General features: G+C 39.6%; 1 protein-coding gene across 3 annotated transcripts in view; it reads right to left on the bottom strand.

Annotated features, from left to right (window-relative positions):
- IL15RA (interleukin 15 receptor subunit alpha) overlaps positions 1 to 21,986 on the bottom strand; it is a 77,988-nt gene that overhangs the window by 7,618 nt on the left and 48,384 nt on the right. For 2 of the 3 annotated variants that reach the window (XM_077169493.1, XM_077169494.1), the window contains exons 2-5: positions 20,580 to 20,774; positions 18,718 to 18,816; positions 16,382 to 16,477; positions 15,658 to 15,690 (exon numbers count right to left, since the gene is read on the bottom strand). In XM_077169493.1, the coding sequence (XP_077025608.1) occupies positions 15,658 to 15,690; positions 16,382 to 16,477; positions 18,718 to 18,816; positions 20,580 to 20,774 (423 nt within the window). The remainder of the gene's footprint in view (positions 1 to 15,657; positions 15,691 to 16,381; positions 16,478 to 18,717; positions 18,817 to 20,579; positions 20,775 to 21,986) is intronic. The other variant, XM_077169495.1, reaches the window with a different exon arrangement.

The raw sequence follows: 21,986 nt of genomic DNA, 5'->3' as shown, positions 1-21,986 counted from the left end.
TTAAGAATCGGCTAGATTGGCACCTGGTGGCTGGCCTTCCTCTTCCTGATCTGCCTCTGAGATATGACTCGTTTCCAGAAACAGCACTTGAGCCATCAGGAATATGACCTGGGGCCTCTCACAACCAGCAACAAGGCATTAGTGGCATTCAGGGATGTAGTGTGGATTTCACCCTTAAAGAGTGGAGTTTGTTGAGTCCTGGCCAAAGGTTATTGTACAGGGAGGTAATGCTGGCGAAGGACAGCCTTCTGGCCTCTCTGGGAATGCATTTTCCAAACCACAACTCATCACACAAGTGGGGAAAGGGGACGAGCCCTGGAGAGAGGAGGCTTTTCTGCTGGACCCTAATCCAGAGAATTTTATGTCCCCAATTGGGATGATTCTCCCATTTGATAAATAACATGATCCCATTTAACCAAGGATGGATGATATTTGTGATGAGAAGATAGGAAGAGAAAGCATGAGAATGCATATAGCAGAACCTAAAAAGACTCAGGAAGATCACTCATCTGATGGATATTTGAAACACTGCTGTTTGGTAATAAAATACTGGGAGTGGAAATGGCTTACTAAAGACATTTAAATTTTTTATGACTTTATGCAAACAAACACATAAATTAACATACATAATGAGAGTCCAATAAATATTTGTTGGATTAGTGAACATGTAAGTAATAGGTAGATTTTATACATGTGTGTGTTTGTGCATATATGTGTGTATGTATATATAGCATATGAGTGCTGCTGATTGTACAACCAAGTGTACTTTGTACTTCATTTACAAGTAAAATACTTGTAAGTATCTTACAAGTACTGTAAGATATACTTTGTTTATTTTGGACATTATCCATGATGCCTAATAGATGGAGGGAGCCAAAGGATACAATGACTAAGAATGGTGAGCTGTGATACATTTATATGATGAAATATGGGGCGGCTACTAAAAGGAAGGACGTCTAGAGGCACACAATGAACTGACTGAACCACGGGGACAATGTGTTGTGCGAAATAAGGCAGAAACAAAAGAACAAACATGCTAAGGTGTCTTTAATAAAATACTTGTAAAACAATTGGAGCCTAGATTGTAAGCCCTTATAGCAACCACACTTGGTCTTAAGTTGTAAGTGTATTTCTATATTCTGAGACACTGAACTATATGTGTATCAGCTGGTATTTCCCTGGAACTTTGAGTAACTCTGTGTCACCTAAGAACCAGAAATGGAGTGCTGTAGCCCTGAAAGTTAGCATAGCTATATACAATAATAGTTAAAGTAACCAAAAAAGAGATCAGGCCTCAATTAGAGTTAATAGTGGAATGAATGTGGCTGGGACTAATATAAATCAGAATACAGGGTAAAAGATGATGGTGTGTACTCTAGACTTTCACCTATTGTATGAGACCAAAAACAGAGGTTTATTATGTCTAGATACCAAATTTTCTGTTACAAACAATCTAAATCACAGATAGCTCATTTAAACAACCCAAACTCCCGGAGTCCAGAATGGGAATGAGGCCTTATAATTCTGTATAGCTTAATGTAATACCAGGATACATCTCTGACAATGGTGGGTTGATAATTAAGATGTATTGTTAGATAAGTACATGGACTCTTGGATAGGGTGTGAGATCTCGTTGGTTTGAACAGGTTACTGTGATGCTGTAATATATTCCAGAGTAATTTGGGCAGTGAATAAAAAAGTATTTGCAAAGTCCCCTTGGGGGACTAGATAGAAAGGAGGAAAAATCCAACTTCCCCATTTGGGGAATTCCTGATATCTTGCAAGCAGTGGGGACAACCAAATCAATAGGCTGAGCCCTCGATCTTGGGGCTCACCCCTATGAAACTTATTCCTGCAAAGGAGAAATTAAGCCTACTTAAAATTAGATCTAAGAATCACCCCCAGAGAACCTCTTCTGTTGCTCAGATGTGGCCTCTCTCTCTAAGTCAACTCGGCAGGTGAACTCACTGCTCTCCCCCACTACATGGGACATGACTCTAGGGGTATAAATCTCCCTAGCCACGTGGGACAGAACTACCAGAATGAGCCAGGACCTAGTATTATGGGATTGAGAAAGCCTTCTTGACCCAAAAGGGAAAGAATAGAAATGAAACAAAATAAAGTTTCAGTGGCTGAGAGATTTCAAACAGAGTTGAGAGGTTATCCTGGAGGTTATTCTTATGCATTATACAGAGATCCCTTTTTAGTTTATGGTGTATTGAGGTGGCTGGAGGGAAGTATCTGAAACTGTTGAGCTGAGTTCCAGGAGCCTTGATTCTTGAAGGTGACTGTATAACTATATAGCTTTTATAATGTGATTGTGATTGTGAAATCCTTGTGTCTGATGCTCCTTTTACCTAGGTATGGACAGATGAGTAAAAAATAAGGCTAAAAAATAAATAATGGGGGAAGGGGATAGAGGGTAAAAAATTAGGTAGAATGAAATACTGGTGGTCAATGAGAGGGTGGGGTTAGGAGTATGGGATGTATGAGTTTTTTCTTTTTCTTTTTTTTTTCTTTTGGAGTGATGTGACTGTTCTAAAAAGGATCATGGTGATGAATATACAACTATGTGATGATAGCGTGAGCCACTGATTGTACACCATGTATGGACTGTGTCTGTACAAAGATTTCTAAATTTAAAATATTAAAAAAAAGAAACAGCTAGATATTGGAATAAATAGTTATTGTTAAAATAAGGCTGCCAAATGAGCCAGTGTGTGTGTATGTGTGTGTGTACATATATATATAATTAGAAAAGTTTTGGGTGTACAGAATAAGCATGCATAAAATACAGTGTTCCCATGTACCATCTATTATTAACACCTTGCATCAGTGTGGAACATTTGTTACAGTTCATGAAAGAACATTTTTATAATTGTACTATTCAATACAGTCAATGGTTTAACTTAGGGTTTGCTGTTGTGCAGTTCCATGGAATTTTTTAAAACATTCTTATTCAAGTACCATATATAACTTAAAATTTCCCCTTTTAACCACATTCAAATGTATAATTCAGTGCTGTTAATTACATTACAATGTTGTGCTACCATCACCACCATCCATTACCAAAACCGCTTTCCATTGTCCCTACTAAGAACTCTGTATATTTAAAGCCTTAACTCCCTATTCTTTACTCCCACCCCATCCCTTGGTAACCTATATTCTAGATTCTGATTGTATGAATTTGCATATTCTAATTATTTCCTATCAGATCATACAATATTTGTCCTTTTGTGTCTGGCTTATTTCACACAACAGGGCATCTTCAAGGTTCATTCACGTCGCATGTATCAGAACTTCATATTTTTTAATGGCTCAATAATATTCTATTGTGTGTATATACCATATTTTGTTCATCCTCTCATTAGCTGATGGATACTTGGGTTGCTTCCATGTTTGGGCAATTGTGAATAATACTGCTATGAACATCAGTGTGCAAATATTTGTTCAAGTCCCTGCATTCAATTCTTTCTGAGGAACTGCCAAACTGTCTTCCATAGTGGCTGCAGTATTTTTCATTCCTATCAGCAATAATGAGTGCTCCTATTTCTCCACATACTCTCCAACATTTGTAATTTTCTGCTTTTTAAACAGTAGCAATTCTAGCAGAGTGAAATAGTATCTTGTGGTATTGATTTGCATTTCCCTAATGGCTAATCATTTTGAACATCTCTTAATGTGCTTTCTCTTGATTTGTATATCCTCTTTGTAGAAATGTCCATTCAAGTCTTTTGCCCATTTTAAAAATTGGATTGTCTTTGGTGGTTAAATTGAAACCCTTATCAGATGTGTTGTTTCCAAATATTTTCTCCTGTTATGTGAACTGTCATTTTATTCTCATGATAAAGTCCTTTAATGCATAAAAGTTTTAATTTTGATAATTTTTATCTATGTTTTCTTCTGTTGCTTGTGCTTTAGGTGTAAAGTGTAAGAAACCACTGCCTAACACAAGATCCTGAAGTTGCTTCCCTATGTTTTCTTCAAGGATTCTTATAGTCCTGGCTCTTATATTTAAGCCTTTGATCCATTTTGAGTTGATTTTTTATATATATAGCGTGAGGTAGAGTTCCACCTTCACTTTTTGCAAATGGAGATCCAGTTTTCCCTGCACTATTTGCTGAAAGACTATTCTTTCTCAAATGAGTGGTCTTTGCCCCTTTGTCGAAAATCAGTTGGCCATAAATATGGGAATTGATTTCTGAGCTCTCAATCTGATTCCAGTAGTCTATATGTCTGTCCCGTGCTAGTACCATGCTGTTTTGGTTACTGTGGCTTTGTAGTAAGTTTTAAGATTGAGATTGGAAAATGTGAGTCCTTCAACTTTTTCTTCTTTTTCAAGATGGTTTTGACTATTCGGAGGCCCTTACCCTTCCATATAAATTTGATAACTGGCTTTTCCATTTCTAATAAATAAATATATATATATTTATATATTTATGTGTGCGTGTGTGTTTTCCCATGGGCAGGCCCCAGGAGTTGAACCTAGGTCTCCGGCATGGCAGGCAAGAAGTCTGCCACTGAGCAATCGTCGCACCACCCTGGCTTTACCATTTTTGCAAAGAAGGTTGCTGGAATTTTGATTGGGATTGTGATGGGTCTATAAATTACCTTGGGTAGAACTAACTGATATCTTAACAATATTTAGTCTTCCAGTCCATGAACACAGAATGTCATTCCATTTATTTAGGTCTTCTTTGATTTGTTTTAGCACTGTTTTGTGATTTTCTGTGTATAAGTCCTTTACATTCTTGGTTAGATTTATTCGTGGATATTTATTCTTTTAGTCATTATGGTAACTGGAATGTTTTCTTGATTTCTTCTTCTGATTGTTCCTTGCTAGTGTATAGAAACTCAACTGATGCTTGGGTATTGATCTTGAACCCCAACATTTTACTGAATTTGTTTATTAGTTTTAGTAGCTTCGTTGTGGATTCTTCAGGATTTTCTGTAATATAGGATCATGCCATCTGCAAAAACAGAAAGTATGACTTCTTCCTCTCTAATTTAGATGTTTTTTATTTCTTTTTCTTACCTAATTGTTCTGACTAGAACTTCTGGTACAATGTTGAATAACAGTAGTGACAGTGATCATCCTTGTTTGGATCTTAGAGGGAAAACTTTCAGTTTTCACCATTCCGTATGATGTTAGCTGTGGATTTTTCATATATGCCCTTTATCATATTGAGGAAGTTTCCTTCTATTCCTAGTTTTCTAAGTGTTTTTATCAAGAAGGGTGCTGGATTTTGTCAGATATCTTTCTGCATCAATTGAAGTGATTATGTGTTTTTTTCTTTCATTCTATTAAAGCTATGTATTACATTAAATGGTTTTTTTATGTTGAATCACCCTTGATTCAACATAAAATTAAGTGGGTAAATCCCACTTAATCATGGTGTGTAATTCTTTTAATGCGCTGTTGGATTCAGTTGGCTAGTATTCCGTTGAGGATTTTTGCATTTATATTCATAAGAGATATTGGTCTGAAATTTTCTTTTCTTTTTGTCTTTATTTGATTTTGGAAAGCAGATGATGTTGGCCTTGTAGAATGAATTTGGGGACCCCATTCTCTTCAATTTTTTGGAAGAGTTTAAGCATGACTGGTGTTAATTTTTCTTTTGAATGTTTGGTAAAATTCATGTGGGAAGTCATCTGGTCCTGGGCTTTTCCTTGTAGGGGATTTTTGATTACTGATTCACTCTCTTTACTAGTTACTGGTTTGTTGAGGTCTTCTATTTCTCTTTGAGTCAGTGTAGGTTGCTTACGTGTTAGTAGGAATTTGTCTGTTTCATCTAGGTTATCTAATTTGTTGGCACACAGTTGTAGATAGTATCTTTTTATGGACCTTTTAGTTTCAATGGGGTCAGTAGTAATGTCGCCTTTTCCATTTCTGATTTTAGTCATTTGTGTCCTCTCTCTTCTTTTCTTCATCAATCTAAGTAAAGGTTTGTCGATTTTATTGATTTTTTTCAAAGAACCAACTTCTGGTTTTGTTGATTCCTCTATTGTCTTTTTATTCTCTAACTCATTTCTCTCCTCTCTAATCTTAGTTATTTCCTTCCTTCCATTCACTTTTCGCCTTCTGCTCTTTTTTCCCTAGGTCTTCCTCTTTAATCCATTGGTTGTTGGTACTTATTTAATTTCCACATATTTGTGTATTTTCCATTTCCAGCTCTGTTACTGATTTCTAGCTTCATTCCATTTTGATCAGAGAAGAAACATTGTATGATTTTAATATTTTTTAATTTATTGAGCCTTGTTTTATGACTTAAGATATGGTCAGTTCTGAAGAATGACCCAAATGCACTCAAGAAGAATGTGCATTCTCTTTTTCTTGGATGAAGTGTTCTACATATGCTTGTTAGGTCTTGTTGGTTTAGAGCATCATTCAAGTCATGAATTTCCTTGTTTCCTTTCAGCACTTCAAGTATGTCTACCCATTGCCTTCTTGTCTGCATTGCTTCCGTCTTGATGTTCTGTTCATTATTGAAATGGTATATTGAAATATCCTGCCTATTAATGTAGAACTGTCAATTTCTCCCTTCAGATCTGCCCATATTTGGTTCTTATATTTTGGGGCTCTGTTGTGAGGTACATATGTATTTATAATTAAGTCTTTTTATTGAACTGACCCCTTTATCAGTATATAATGGCCATCTTTGACTCTTGTAACTGACTTGATATTATTATCTGATACTAGTATAGCTACCCCAGTCCTCTTTTGGTTACAACTTGTATATTTTTTCCATTCTTTCACTTACAATGTCTTTGAACTTAAGGTACATCTCTTGTACACAGCTTAGAGTTGGGTCATACTTTTTTTTTTATTTTAATTATTGCAATCTGTGCCTTTGACTAGAGGGTTTAATCTCTTTAGATTTAAAGTCTCTACTGATAATGCAGGACTTTCTTCTGCCACTTTTCTCTTTGATCTTTAATATCTTATAACTTTTTTGTCCTCAATTCTTCTGTTAATGCTTACTTCCATAGTCACTTGAGTTTTTTGTACTGTACCATATTGAATTATTCTCATTTCTATCTGGATATACTTTTCATATATTTTCCTTGTGGTTATGATGGGGTTAAAATTTAACATCAGAAATATATAGTAATCTTAATTTATTTGATACCAATTTCACTTCAATAGTGTACACATATACTGTTTTATACTACTCTGTTCCCCAACTGTTTTGAATTTGTTACAAATTATATCATTGTATATCGTATGTCGAACATTTATAATTATCTGTATTAGTCAGGGTTCTCTAGAGAAACAGAATCAGCAGGAAATATCTGTAGACATAAAATGTATAGAGGTGTCTCCTGTAACCATGGGAACATAGAGTCCAAAATCCATAGGGCAGGCTGTGTAGTGATGACTCTGATGGAGGGTCTGGATGAACTCCACAGGGGAATCTCACTGGCTGAAGCATGAAGAGAGCCTGTCTCTTCTGAATCCTCCTTAAAAGGCTTCCAGTGATTAGATTAAGCATCATTCATTGCAGAAGACACTCCCCTTGGCTGATTATAAATGGAATCAGCTATGGATGCAGTCAGTGCGATCATGATTTAATTCTATGAAATGTTCTCATAGCAACAGACAGGCCAGCACTTGACCAACCAGACAAACACTTGGCCGCGTTGACACACGGCCGCGTTGACACACGGCCGCGTTGACACACGGACTTAACCATGACATTATCCAAATGGTTACCTTTACCAGAGTCCTGTGTTTCTTAATGCCACTTTGAACAACTGTGTAGTTCTTTCTCTTTCAGTCTGAAGAACTCCCTTTAGCATTGTTTGTAGAGAAGGTCTAGTGGTGATGAACTCTTTCAACTTTGGTTTATCTTGGAATGTCTTAATCTCTTCTCATTTTTTAAAGGAAGTATCACCAGACAGAAAATTATTGGTTGGCAATTGTTTTCTTTCAACACTTACAGTATTTCTACCCAGCACCTTCTTGTTTCCATTGCTATTGATGAGAAATCAGCACTTTACATATTTGGGACTTCCTCAACATAACACATTGCTTTTCTCTTGCAGCTTTCAGAAATCTCTCCTTTTACTTTGCATTTGATCAGTATGATCAGCGTGTGATGGAGTGCTTTGGTTTGCTAAAGCTGCCAGAATGCAATATTTCAGAAATGGGTTGGCTTTTTCAATGGGGATTTATTAGTTTATATGTTTACAGTTCAAAACCTGTGAAAATGTCCCAATTAAGGCAAAAACAAGATGATAACATCTCTGAAGACAGGTTCCTGTCATCTGGGATTCCTCTGTCAGATAGCAAGGCATTAGGCCTGTTCTAGTTTGCTAGCTGCCAGAATACAATAGACCAGAAACAGAACAGCTTTTAAAAAGGGGAATTTATTAAGTTGAAAGTTTACAGTTCTAAGGCCATGAAAAGGTCCAAATTAAAGCAAGCCTATAAAAATGTCCAAATTAAGGCACCAATGAGAGGTTACCTTCACTCAAGAAAGACAATGAAATTCAGGGTTTCTCTCTCAACTGGAAAGGCACATGGTGAACATGGCAACATCTGCTGGCTTTCTCTCCAGGCTTCTTGTTTCATGAAACTCCCCCAGGGGCATTTTTATTCTTCATCTCCAAAGGTCTCTGACTGCATGGGTTCTCACGGCTGTCACATGGCTGTGCTGCTTGTTCCAAAAAATGTTTCCTCTTTTAAAGGATTCCAGTAAACTAATTAAGACCCACCTCAAATGGGTGGAGTCACATCTCCCTCTAATCAAAGGTTAATACCCACAATTGGATGAGTCACAGCTCTGTGGGGATAATCTAATCAATTTTCCAATTTACAGTGCTGAATAGGGATTAAAAGAAATGGCTGCCTCCACAAGTGGATCAGGATTAAAACATGGCTTTCCTAGAGTACATAATCCTTTCAAACTGGCACAAGACCTGTGTCTGTTGGTCCTTTGCTTCTGGTTGTTGGTTTTAGCTTCTGGTTCCAGTGGCCTCCCTTCTAAGATTCTGTGGGTCCTCTCTTAGCATCTCCAGGTTTTTTTTCTCTCTCTCTAAGAGCTTCCAAACTTCTTTTGAGTTTTTCTCTCTGAGTTCTGTGGGTTTTTCCTGTCTTTTATCCTCTCATAAAGGATTCCAATAAAAGTATTAAGATCCACCTTGATCTATATTTTGAAATTTCAACTTCTATGTGAGACCAAAGAAAGATGTTTATTTGGTGCAAAATTTATATTTTGGGTAGCGCATTATCTGATTTAATTTGTATGGTCAGTTTATACAAATACCATAATTACATGGAAACTTAGAGGCTGAGATCTTGTTGGTTTGCATAGGTTAGTGTGATGCCCTGATACATCCCAGGGTAATCTGGGCAGAGAATAAAAAAGTACTTGCAAAGTTCCCTTGGGGGGCTGGGGAGAAAGGAGGAAATATTCAACTTTTTTATCCAGAGAATTCCTGATATTCTCACAAGCAGTGGAAACAACCAATTTGAAAGGCTAAACCCTTGATTTTCAGGTTCACCCCTATGAAACTTATTCCTGCAAAGAAGAAGCTAAGCCTACTTATAATTATGCCTAAGAGTCACCCCAGAGAACCTCTTTTGTTGCTCAGATGTGGCCATTCTCACTAAGCCAACTTGGCAGGTGAATTCTCTGCTCTCCCCCTCTATGTGGGACATAATTTCCAGGGATGTAAATTTCCCTGGAAATGTAGGATATTATTCACAGGAATGAGCCAGGCCCCAGCATAACAGGATTGAGAAAGCTTTCATGACCAAAAGGGGGAAGAGAGAAATGAGACAAAATAAAGTTAGTGGTAAGAGATTCAGACATTGTTGAGAGGTTATCCTGGGGGTTATTCATATGCATTATATTGGTATACTTTTTTTTAGTTTATGGAGTATTGGAGTAGCTAGAGGAAAGTACCTGGAAGTGTTGAACTGTATGCTAGTAGCCTTGATTCTTGAAGACGATTGTATAACTATATAGCTTTTATAATGTGACCATGTGATTTTGAAAACCTTGTGGCTGATGTTGCCTTTATCCTGGGTATGGACAGATGAGTTAAAAAATAAGGAAAATAAATAAATAAATAATAGGGGGCAATAAAGAGTAAAAATAATTGAGTTCATTGCAATACAAGTGGTCAATGTGTGGGAGAGGAAAAGAGTATGGAATGTATGCTTTTTTACTTTTTCATTTTTTTTGGAATGATGCAAATGTTCTAAAAATGATCATAGTGATGAATACACAACTATGTGGTGATATTGTGAGCCACTGATTATATGCTTTGGATGAACTATACGTGCATGAAGATATTTCAATAAGAATATTTTTTAAATAATGTAAAAAATAATGAACTTATAATAATGTTTTATATATAAAACATCCCTATGATGAGTGAAAGAAGCATACAATAGTAGAGTACCTATTGTATGACTACACCAATATTAAGTTCTAAAACATGCAAAAGTTTTTGATGGTGGTTAAAACATAAGAGCAGTGGTTGTCTTTGTAGAGGTGGAGATTGTCTGGGATAGCAATGAATGGGCTTCTTTAGTGAAATTCATATTTCATAATTTGATAGGGGTTTGTGTTATATAGGTATATATGTTAATTAAAACTCAACACTTAAGATATGTGCATTCCTTTGTATGTAAATTTTAAGTAAAATGAATACACTTTAATAATATGAAACTAAAAAAAAAAATCAACATCAAATGGGATTGGTCACATCAGTTGAAATAACTTAACCAAAAGATCCCACCCACGATAGGTCTGCATCCACAGGAATGAATTAAAAGAGCTTGGCACTTTCTGGGGTACATAACAGCTTCAAACCAACACTCTGGGTGTGCCAGTTTGAAAGTATCATGAATCCCAGAAAAGCCATGTTTTAATTCTGACTGAATCTTGTAAAGGGCAGTGTGCTGGTTTGAAAGGATTTATGTACCCTAGAAAAGCCATGTTTTAATCCTAATCAATTTTGTGGGAGCAACTGCTTCCTAATCCCTTTTCAATAACGTAGGTTGGATTCTTTTTGATTAGATTATCTCCATGGAGATGTGACTTGCCCAGTTGTGGGCATTAACCTTGATTAGATGGAGACGTGACTCAACCCATTCCATGTGGGTCTTGACCAGTTTATTGTAATCTTTTAAAAGAGGAAACATTTTGGAGAAAGCTTCAGAACAACAGGAGAGAAAGCCACAATATTCCGAGAGAGACAGTCCACCAGCCAGTGACCTTTGGAGATGTAGGAGAACGCCCCTGGGGGAGCTTCATGAAGCAAGAGCCCTGGAGAGGAAGTTAGCAGGTGCTGTGTTCGCCATGTGCCTTTACACTGAAGAGAGAAATCTTGACCATGTCCGCCATGTGCCTTTCCAGTTGAGAGAGAAACTCTGAACTTCATCGGCCTTTCTTGAGTGAAGATAACCTCTTGTTGGTGCATTAATTTGGAATTTTTTATAGACTTGCTTTAATTGGGACATTTTCTCTGCCTTAGAATTGTGAACTTGCAACTTAATTGAATTTCCCTATTTAAAAGCCGTTCTGTTTCTGGTATAGTGCATTCTGGCAGCTAGCAAACTAGAACAGGCAGCCATTTCTTTAATCTTGATTCAATATCATAGGTTGGAATTTTTTTATTAGATTATTGCCACAGAGATGTGACGTGCCCAATTGTGGGTGTGACCTTTGATTAGATAGAGATGTGACTCCACCCAATCCAGGTGGGTGTTGATTGGTTTCCTTTAAAAGAGGAAACATTTTGGAGAGAGACAGTAATGATAGAAAGAATAGAGCTGACAGAAACTTCAGAGCCAACAGAACCTTTAGAGCAGAGCTAACACAGGTGCCAACACTTGGAGAACAGAGATACAGATATCTGGAGATGCCTGGAGCCCAGCAGATATTGTCATGAGATGTTAAGCAAGCCAGAACCCGGAGAGAGCCAAGGGAAGCCAAGAGATGAAAGCCAGCCCTGGAGGTGCAAAGTGAGAAACCCCTACAGGAACTGAGGCTGAAAGCAAGTGAGCCCAGGAGCAATGGACCAGCAGATGCCAGCCACACAACTTCCCAGCTGACAGGTATTCCAGACCCATCAGCCTTTCTTGAATTAAGGTTCCTTTCCCTAGTTGCCTTAATTTGGACTCTTTCACTTCCTTTTAACTGTAACTGTAACTTATTAAATTCCCCCTTTTAAAAGCCATTCCAGTTCTGGTATATCACATTCCAGCAGCTTGCAAACTAACATACCAGGAATGTTTTTATTCAGGGTTATCCTGTTTGGTGTTTTCCAGGCTTCTTGGGTGTGCACAGTCAAGTCTTTTGCTAAGTTTGGGAAGTTTTCTGCCATTATTTATTTGAATATTCCTTCTGCCTCTTTCTCTGCTGGCGTTCCAGGGGTCTCAGGCTATTTTCATTTTTTATAATTCTTTTTCCTTTCTGCTCTTCAGCCTGAGTCATTTCAATTGCCTTGTTTTTGAGTTCACTGATTATTTCTTCTGCCAGTTTCAGTCTATTGTTGAAACTCTCCTGAGAATTTTTTGTTTCAGTTATGGAGGCTTTCAATTTCAGTAATTCTGTTTGGTTCCGTTTTAAAATCCCTATCTTTTTATTGAGATTCTCATATTGCTCATTCACTGGTTTCCTGATATCCTTTAGTTCTTTCTCTGTATTTCCCTTTAGCTCCTTGAGCATACTGAAGATCATTTTTAAAAAGTGTTTTTCCATTATGTCCAAAGTCTGATCTGGATGTTTTCTGGTTTTTATTCTCTTCCTTTGGAAGGGCCATTATTTCCTGTTTCTTTGCATGTCTTGTAATTTTTTGTTGCATACTGTACACTTCAGTATTTTAAAATGTTGTCTGGGAATTTATTCCCTGAGACGTCTGTTTCTTGAGCTTATAACCAGCTGGTGACGTGACGGAGATTTCCCTGGATGCCAGCACTCCCATCAGGAAGGTCCATCCAAAGTGAATGCAGTATGCAGGGGCCTCCTGTGTGTTCTGAGCCCGCATCTTGTCCCAGGATGGTGCTTGCTAGCAGCCTTTTTATTTTCCATTTGAGGAGTCTGAATGCGCCTCTACTTCCCAGGAGACAGACCTTATCCCTCTCCCAGGTGTTCCACTGCTGGACTTGAAGCAGGTGAGCTTTCGCCCCAAGCCATCCACCTTACCTGTTTCTTACACTGCTTTTGTTGTCTCAAGCTACCTTCTCCTGGAGGGCAAATCCTGAGAGGCGAGGCACACTGGAGAGGAGATTCCAGTCAGTTTTTCCCAGCCAAAACCAAATGAGGGACTCACAAGGGAAGCTCTGGCTGGCTCTGAACTTCCTAGAGAGTGGATGAGGGAGGGGCCAGGATAAGTACCAGGAACTTCTTCCACGGTTCCCCAAAGCTGCACTTTCTTGAACTGCCAGCCATTGCAGCCCTTCAACTGTACTCCACAGTTCTCAGGAAGCAGACTGAAGCCAGTAGATTGAGTTTGTTTATTCATTTGCTCATTTAAAAAGCAACTGTTGAAAGCAGTGATAATCATTTATATAACTTATTTCAGAAAAAAATTGATACAAATTCAGATACTGGTAGTATCAATTTAGGACCATTTGGCTAATTATAATCTGACAGGGGTGTATTCTTGGGCCATAGGCTGGTTAGGATTTAATGTGGCGTACATTGAAGGCACTACCAGTAAATGTTATCAGAAAGCTAGCATGCTTTTAATTTTAGTTTAGTTCTTATCATAGCAAAACTTAAATAACGTGTAGCAAAATATAACTTGTTTCCATCTCTTTGATAACGCTTGCTTTCTGTCTTATAGTAACTGTTAACAGGTCTATATTTTTCTTTATATTTTAGCAGCTTGAAGCAAAGAAATCTTATTCATACAAAATGAAATACTTAAAGTGGTTTTTTAAAAAAAAATCTCTGAATCTCCATAGTTCCATGCACAGAACTATCTTTGTCTATTGCAGATATTCAGTTAGTTTACTACATCACGTTTTAGAATTTGGGAGTTTTTACATTTTAATCAAGTGGAAGCCATGAACTAGAGAAAATGTATGTCAGATTTTTGCTTATAATGAAATAGTTCTTTGAACATCTACATAGACAAAATGGCCCCCCAAAAGAATTTATCCTACAGATATACTTGCACATATGCAAAATGATATGATTTTTCAATTAATCATGGTAATATAACCAAAGAAAAGAAATAACCAAATGTCCAAACAGAGAGTTGGCTAAATAAATTCTGGTAAATCCATAGAATGGAGTGGGGCTTTATGGCTGTTAAAAAGAATGAGGTGGTTTTTATAAACTGATATAGAAGGATCTCTAAGATATGCCATTAAATGAAGCTAAACATGGTGCATAACAGTAAAAATAAAACACCTATATATACAGCAATCATTTATCCTCTTATTTTCATTTTGACTCTTTCTGCAAGGATTCACAGAAACAGGAGTTGGTTTCTTTCTGCAAGGGGATTTTGAGTTTGAAATAGGGCTTATTTTTTTGTTCATATCTTTTTGTAATTTAATTTTTAAACCATGTGCAATAGTACCACTTCAAAAAAATAAACAATAAATTTTAAAACTATATAGGAAAATACGTAATTATTAAAAAATTTAAAATTAATGTAGTATATGACATGAAAAAATGTTAGGCTGTATGCTTATTGTTCTTTTCTTAAATCATGATTTTTGTTTCCATGTTTTTGTCATTAAATGCCATAGTTTTTCCAGGAAAAATATTCCTCAAAGTGTCTTGATTTGGTCTGTGTTGTGATCATTTTTAAACCATTCTAATCAACTAACTGCTAAAATAACCAAAGTCACTTGTGTTTTGTTTTTTTCCAGACACTACTTAATGCAGAGTAAATGTCATATTAGTATGAATCATTCTCTAGCAGGAAAACTTACCAATGGAAAAGAGAGATAATTTTTTACAATATCAAATTATAGCCCAAGTTAGGCTTTTTAAAAAATTCCTTATAAAGCTCATCAGATAAAAGTACTTGATTCTTTTTTACTACACCCATTTCTTCCTCCCTGCTTCTTTATTTCCCTTTTTTTTCCAGGTTCCCTTCTCTGTTCTCAGAGCTCTCCTTTCTTCCCATCATCTTTTTCTTTCATTCTTGCAAACACTTTTTCCATTTTCCCCCTTCCTCACTCCCACATTGTCGTACTTTCTCACCTAGCCTTAGTATGGTGCATCTTCTGCGAAAACAGTCCTTATCTATGGAGAAGCTTGAACAATTTCACTGTAAAGAACATGTGCTAACGCCTTGGAAAGATGAATGCAGTTCATGGCAGGAGAGCAGCATAATTATAAAGACAGCGGCACTCGCTCAAAGTTTTCCAAGAGGTCCTGGACAGAAGCCTAGCGCTTGCTTAGATCTGTGAATGGCTGAATGAGGAGGCTCTTTTTGTGATGTATCAATTCCCTGGTTTCAGCATCAGCAGACTGACAAAAGCTACCAATATTAAGATAAGCAGTTAGGTCAAATAAAGGATCCTACAACTAGGGTGATGAGATAACTTATCTGAGAGTGAAAGGGACGCTGTTAGTGATCATGCTGGGAAAGCAAGAATAAACCAGAACAGGACAGCAAACTGGAACTGTGGTCACCCTCATTTCCCCCCTTGCAAGGACAAAGAAAAGTACTTACCAGTGACCGCGCTGGAATTGTATGGGTGAGCTCCTGTAGGAAAGAGATCAGAGCTCAGTTATGGCTATAGCCTCAAAGGCACTGAATTCTCATTAAGCAGGAGAAATTCTGGACAGTGTGGCTCCTGTCTTAAAACCTTGGGAGAGTCACAGCTTGTTTTAGTCAAATTTGTTTTCGCAAAGAACAAGCATGGTCCCTCATTTAAGTGCTGGGCCAAATTTAAGAATCTGATATGACTTCACAGAAATTCCATATAACGGAGAGCTCCTGCATCCATAGATTGTGCTTGCAGATTGCAGAAAGCTTCCTCCATTTCTTTTGGAAGATGCAGATATTATGCAGGTTCTTGGTGTTGCTTCCATGGAGGTTGACAAGGTTAGCCCTGTCTCCCCTGGGTATTGGCTCTTCTGTCCCAGTTGGGCAGCCACGGAGGAACACAGGAAATAGAGGCCAGGGCAGGCGGAGCTGTGGCAGGGATCAGAAGGCAGAGGGTTGCTAAGATAGTCATGCCTTTCGATCAAATGGCATCATTCCATGAAGTTGTCTGGCTCTAGGTATCAGCCTTGATCGCAAAGGCAGCACATGGGCACCAGCCTCTCCTAAAGTATGCGAAGCTAGCGCTGACCTGGTATCCTGAGGGCGGCAGGGGGAGTTTGTTCCCAGGTCTTTACTGTGGTTTGTAACCGGGCATGGGAGGCCCCATTCCTGACTATCCCTGTGGTACCTGCAGGAGGCTTGGACGGCGTCAGCCTGGAGCCGGGTGCCAAAGCTGTCTCTGTGCCCACTGTGCTGTTTGACTTGGGAGAGAAAGCTTCTGGCTCTGTAGGGAATTCCAAGACATGGGGAACAGAAATATTTAGAATAGAATCTCTTTTTCAGCTCCCAAAGAAGGTGGATTTTAAGGACCTGCTCCAGTGAGTCTAGCCCTCCTCGAGAAATCTGTTCCCACAGCTTTTCTCTGGGAAAATCCCTAAAATGGGCATTTTCATCCACCTGTGATAGCCATGGAACTTTAGAGAACTCTAGAGAACATGCAGTTATCACAGCACATGTAAGGAGAAGATCCCAAAGACGGGGAAGATTCAGGCTTGTTTACAAGAGAAGATGGCATGAGCACATAAAAGACTGATCTCAAAAACATATGTAACTTGATTAGCCAAAGACATCTGAGACTCTGGTTTTATTTCGTTTTCTATCTTTGCACAAAAGTTTGAAATAAGGGGAAGCCTGAGATTGGGCCTATCAGAAGCTTTATATTTGAGGACAGTTTCCTGATTTTGCTTCAATCTCAGGATGGGAGATCCCTGGTTCCTTACCTCCACCTCCCCCAATCTGGCAGATGGCCACCCCTGAACTGTAGGGTGGGGCAGGGCTTTTTGCTCTTCTTTTTCCATGAAAAATGGTTCTTCCATTGTGATAAACACAGTACTTAGAAAATGCAGTCCTGGAGCAAAGGGCAGGCGATGCAGAACATCTTTGCCTCTCCGGCTGCACTTTTTTGTGGGTGCTTTCCCACACTCTCCCAGCCGCACATACTGTGAGACGTCCTCGTGTCCTTCAATCCCTTACACATACAGGTTCATACCCGAGTGGCCAGCACCCCGGGGCACCCACATCCAGATGCCCGAGCCACATCACCCTGCGCCACAGATCAGCCCCTCACATCTGAGGCTGTGGCTGCAGTGGCTCCTTTCAGCTACGGACAAGCCTGACTAAAGGTTTGGGACATGAACGTAGGGCTGGGAGAAGTCACCTGGTGGTTGGCATCAATTGGGTGAACGAGGTGGGACTTAATGAATGAATTCCTTAAATGAAAGGAATTTCGGAGTTACCCTGCACTTCAATCTAGCCAGCACCTCAACTACTCCTTTTTCAGTTTGCAGTCAACTAACTAGGAGGAGCCTTTTTTTTTTTTTTTCATTTTTTAAGCCTCTTCACCCTTCCTCAAGAATTGGTTATCTATCTTGGCTATCTAAAGCTCACCTCGGGAGCATTAAAAAAGCCTGATTCCCAGATGGCTCCCATACGAGTTAGGGTCCCAAGGGGATCTCAACGTGTATTCAAGGTTGAAAACCACTGCTCTAGGGAAGGTGCAAATGAGCCTCTAGGGAAGGTGCAAATGAGTGCAGTACCTGGAAACAAAGACTGTGCCTGGAGGGAAAGGAGGAGGGAAGGGTCAGGATATGTCATAAACTGAATAGCGTGCCACCAAGAAATAAGAGTTAAATGGAAAGTCAGGGTATCATAGGATACACGGCAGATTATTCCAAGGTATCAAGCATCCAGGATTTATATTTTCCTAACACTGGGACAGTGCTGAGAGAATTGGGATAGAAGATTACCTAAGACTCAGCTGAAATACTAACCGTTGGTAGCTTCATGCAATAGAGCAATCACAGTTAATCTGTTGAGGCTTTTAGAATCGTTGTGAAACAATTCCCCATGGGTCTCACATTTCTGCACAACAGTGAGCAGGGCCTGTTTCTGGGCATAACAGACGCCTTGGAAGACAGAGACAGTGCTTTCCTCTGGAGCAAAGGGCAGACCTATTCAGTGCCAGTTGTAAAAGATCAGACTCCCTAAGCTCAGGATTCCGCTCTTATAATGCGGACATCCATTTGGACCTCCATCTGCTTGCATTGCAATCAGTCACAAGGGGGATTGATGCAAATATGCCAATGCCCGTGCTGCTTGCTGTGCCAGGTGATAAAGCCCTTTGTCTCTGACCTGGGGATCTCGTGTCTTCTGCTGGCATCTATGAAACAATGGCAGGCTAACGTGCAGATAAAGTAAAATCTCAGACCCTTCACAGGTCTTGACAAGGATAAATGTCCACTATTAAATTAGATCTTACACATTAATAGTGGATTTTTAAGCCAGTATTAATTACGCACACATGAAACCTGAATATCAAGCAGTCTTGATAAGCCAACATAAACTCTTATTCTTAACTTTAATAAACAAATTTTGTTCTGTCATATAAGTTTGCAGTGGAACTCCAGCAGTGGTCCATGAATCTGAGGGATTTATAGGGACCTGGATGGTCTCCAACATTCCTACCTTTTCCAGATGGGGTGGGGCTCTCTGGCTCTGGGGTTCTCCCTGCTGGCACTACTGTGGAGGGTGACACTGGCATTTGGTGAGACAGGGAAGGATCTCCTAGAGAGAGGATAATCACATGGCATTTATAATCCTGGGAGTAGAACCTGGGATGGTTTCAGAATTGGATTGAGTAATCAATTGATCAATCTATCAGTCCAATCAATCAAGCAGGCTTCCTAGAATAGTTTAGAGGCACAGGAAATAAACAAGAATCAATGTTTCCCACCATGCACAGACAGACTGCCAACTATTTTGCTCGCGTTTCTAAAAGACTGCACTAGTTAAACATTTATTTCTGGTTGGCATGCAAGCAGCTCAATTTTATGCTACAGGTTTCCGTATGGGAAAATAAATTTTCCCATGTGTTTAGTGGAAATGAAAATCATTTAAAATACAAGAGGTTGGGAAAAATCATGAAAAGAGGTGATAATGGTAAAAAGGTTGGGAATCTTTGGACTGGGGTGATACTTAAAGATTCCAGCTGTTTTGGGGTTCCAAAATTCTGTGACTCCTGATCTCCCCTTGTCCCTCTCTCTTTTTTCCCCCCACCATGTTCAGAGCCTACAACTCTTCTCCATCCAGATCTGTTCACCCAAAGGACATGGAGATTTGAAGGAACAGTAACTTTTCCTGGGGCAGAAAAGCCCTTATTTTTGCCCCTGTATGATAGGCTCCAGTGACCAGGATAGGACAGAGCAGGACATCCACTTGCTGTTCTCACCCAGAGTTCCTGCTCATACCCATCGTTGCCCAGGGACCAGTCCCACCTGACGCCAGGGATGCTGGCCTCAACTGCTCGAGTCCTCTGCAGCCTGTGAAAGACCATCCTCCTCGCCTTTTTTTCTGATGTTTGTATGACTGTCATTCAGGGGGAGGAAGAGGGAGACACAAAGGTACTCTAAGGCTACAAATTCAATCAGAAAGGCTATCTCTTCAAGGAGCTCTGCAACAGAGCAAGTTTGCTATAGGATAACCCCCTCTCTCTCTGTCCCCCAGAAAGGAGTTGAGAATTTTCACAAATATTACATGGGAAAGGATCTAGTGTGCTGAATGAACACACATTAAGTACTCAATAAAGGTTTGTTAATTCAGAACCCTCTTGGAAGACCATGGGTCGATCCTTGTTTTTCTAGAATAAAGAAGACAGAGAGTTAAAGTGGAAATAGCACTGAGTAGCTTCTATCTCAAGGCTGGTCACCTTCTTCTGGGATGGTTATCCAGTTGTGGATGGTTAACAAAAACAGTCAATTCTTATGCTCGCCCCCCACACATGTTCTTGAGTGCTGGCTGGCTGCTGTTCACATGTGACTCAGCTACGGGAGTCTGCTCTGTGGGTCCGCCCCAGGTTCCTGCACGGGACACTAATGGGAAAGTACAACAGCAACTTCCCCGCAGTCTGTCTCCTTGTGGGAAATCTAGAAAGCTCTCTTGGAAGCAAGACTGCATCCAGACATAACCTTATCTGTAGTCCCAGTCTTGCTACCACCATCTTAAAACAAAGTGGTGAGGGCAATAGAATTGAACAGGTTTCACTTCATCCTCCTAAAGTCGATAAGGTTGACATCAGGTCAGTTTTCTAGACGAGGAACCAGAGGCTCACAGATGGCATACGGCCGAGTGAGGATTTGAACCCAGAATTGTGTGACCCCAAAGCCTCTGTATTTTCCAACCCTGGGAGCTGTTGTTCAAAGTCCCAGTGGCTTGTTTAACCCCAGACCTCAACACAGGTCTCTCTTTGGTTCCTCAAGATGGGTCCATTTAGCTTCCCACTCTGTACCACTCAGCAAGGGAGCACAAGGGTGCAGGGACAGACTACTTACTGATGCACTTGAGATTGGGAGATGTCCAGTGGGCAGCGTTTGTGGTTGTGTTAAGCACGCACTCAGTCAGGCTGGAAGTTCCAGCTTTCCTCTTGAAGCCCAAGTTACAAGTATACCGCTCCCTGGAATTCAGATTGTAACTCTTGACCCGGATGTCTGCATGTTCCACAGACGTGGGCGTGGGGCACGTGATGCCTGCAAAGATGCAGATGTGGGGGAAGGGGGGATGAAAAGATCTCAACTTTGTTAAGAGTCTTTCACCAGGGAATATTTGGGCTATAGTTCAGAGCATTTCTAACCAGTATCTGCTTTATGCCCTGGGCCCATTAGGACATAAAACAGAGATTCCAAGAATGTAGGAGATCATCAGTAAGTACACTCAGAGTCTAGAAGTCTTCCAAGAGCCTCACCTTAAATTACCACTCATTCAGCATCACCAAAGACCTGGTTGTCATCAATGAAAACCCCTATCCCTCACCCTCCACTTCCCATAAATCCCCAAGCCCTCCATCTCCTCTGCTCCCCTCTGAAACTGGTTTTTCTACATCCACTCCCTTTCTCCATTTTCCACAAGGCAGTCAGCAAAATCTTCAGAAATGCCTTTGTTAATGACACTCTCTTGGCCTCCCACGGCTCTTAGGACAGAGTCCCAAATTCTTAAAAACTCTTCAAGGCTCTGCCTACCTCTCTAGCCACTCTTCCCCTCACCCTGCTGTGCTCTGGTTCTCCTAGGCCACTCACTGTGCCAACCCACCTACCCTCCACCCACAACCTGGCACCTCACTCTTGCCTGGCTACCTCCTGCCACACTTCCTAGCTTATTTCAACATCACTTCCTCAGAAAAGCCTATCCGCATCCCAAAGTACAACAGGTCCCAGAGTCCTGTGTTAATACCCTTTATCATCTCTTTTCAGTTTGTATTTCAGATTTTTGAGATTATATTTTTAATATGTGTATCAGCATTGGGTCCATGAGCTTTGGGAGGATAAGCACCACGTCTGTTTTGCTCAACACTTTATCCCTCGAGTTCTTAGCAAATTTATAGGGACTCAAAGAATAATTTTTGAAAGAATGGATGTATGAACCCAATTCCTCAACAGTGGTCTGACCTTTTAATATAAATGAGTTCAATTGATTTAATTTCTATATGTGTAGCCAACAGATACGATGATTCTCATTTTATCAAAAGAAACCAGGGACTAGACAAGCTTCCCCAAATGGTTCTACATTTATGATAGATGAAATTGGACTCGGACTCTAAAATTCCAGCTAAATATCCTGGCAATGGTATACAAGCTGTGTTCTGTGGAACTGAAGGGTTTTATAAGTTAATATCTAAGGGTGTTAGCCTAAGAAGAAAAAGAGGGACTGAAATGTTGGTCATTTCTATTTTGGGGATGACCTAT

Source organism: Tamandua tetradactyla, chromosome 7 (genome assembly GCF_023851605.1).
Source record: "Tamandua tetradactyla isolate mTamTet1 chromosome 7, mTamTet1.pri, whole genome shotgun sequence".
NCBI lineage: Eukaryota > Metazoa > Chordata > Mammalia > Pilosa > Myrmecophagidae > Tamandua > Tamandua tetradactyla.
Note: the sequence above shows the minus strand (reverse complement) of the source record. Positions and strands in the feature narration are given on the sequence as shown.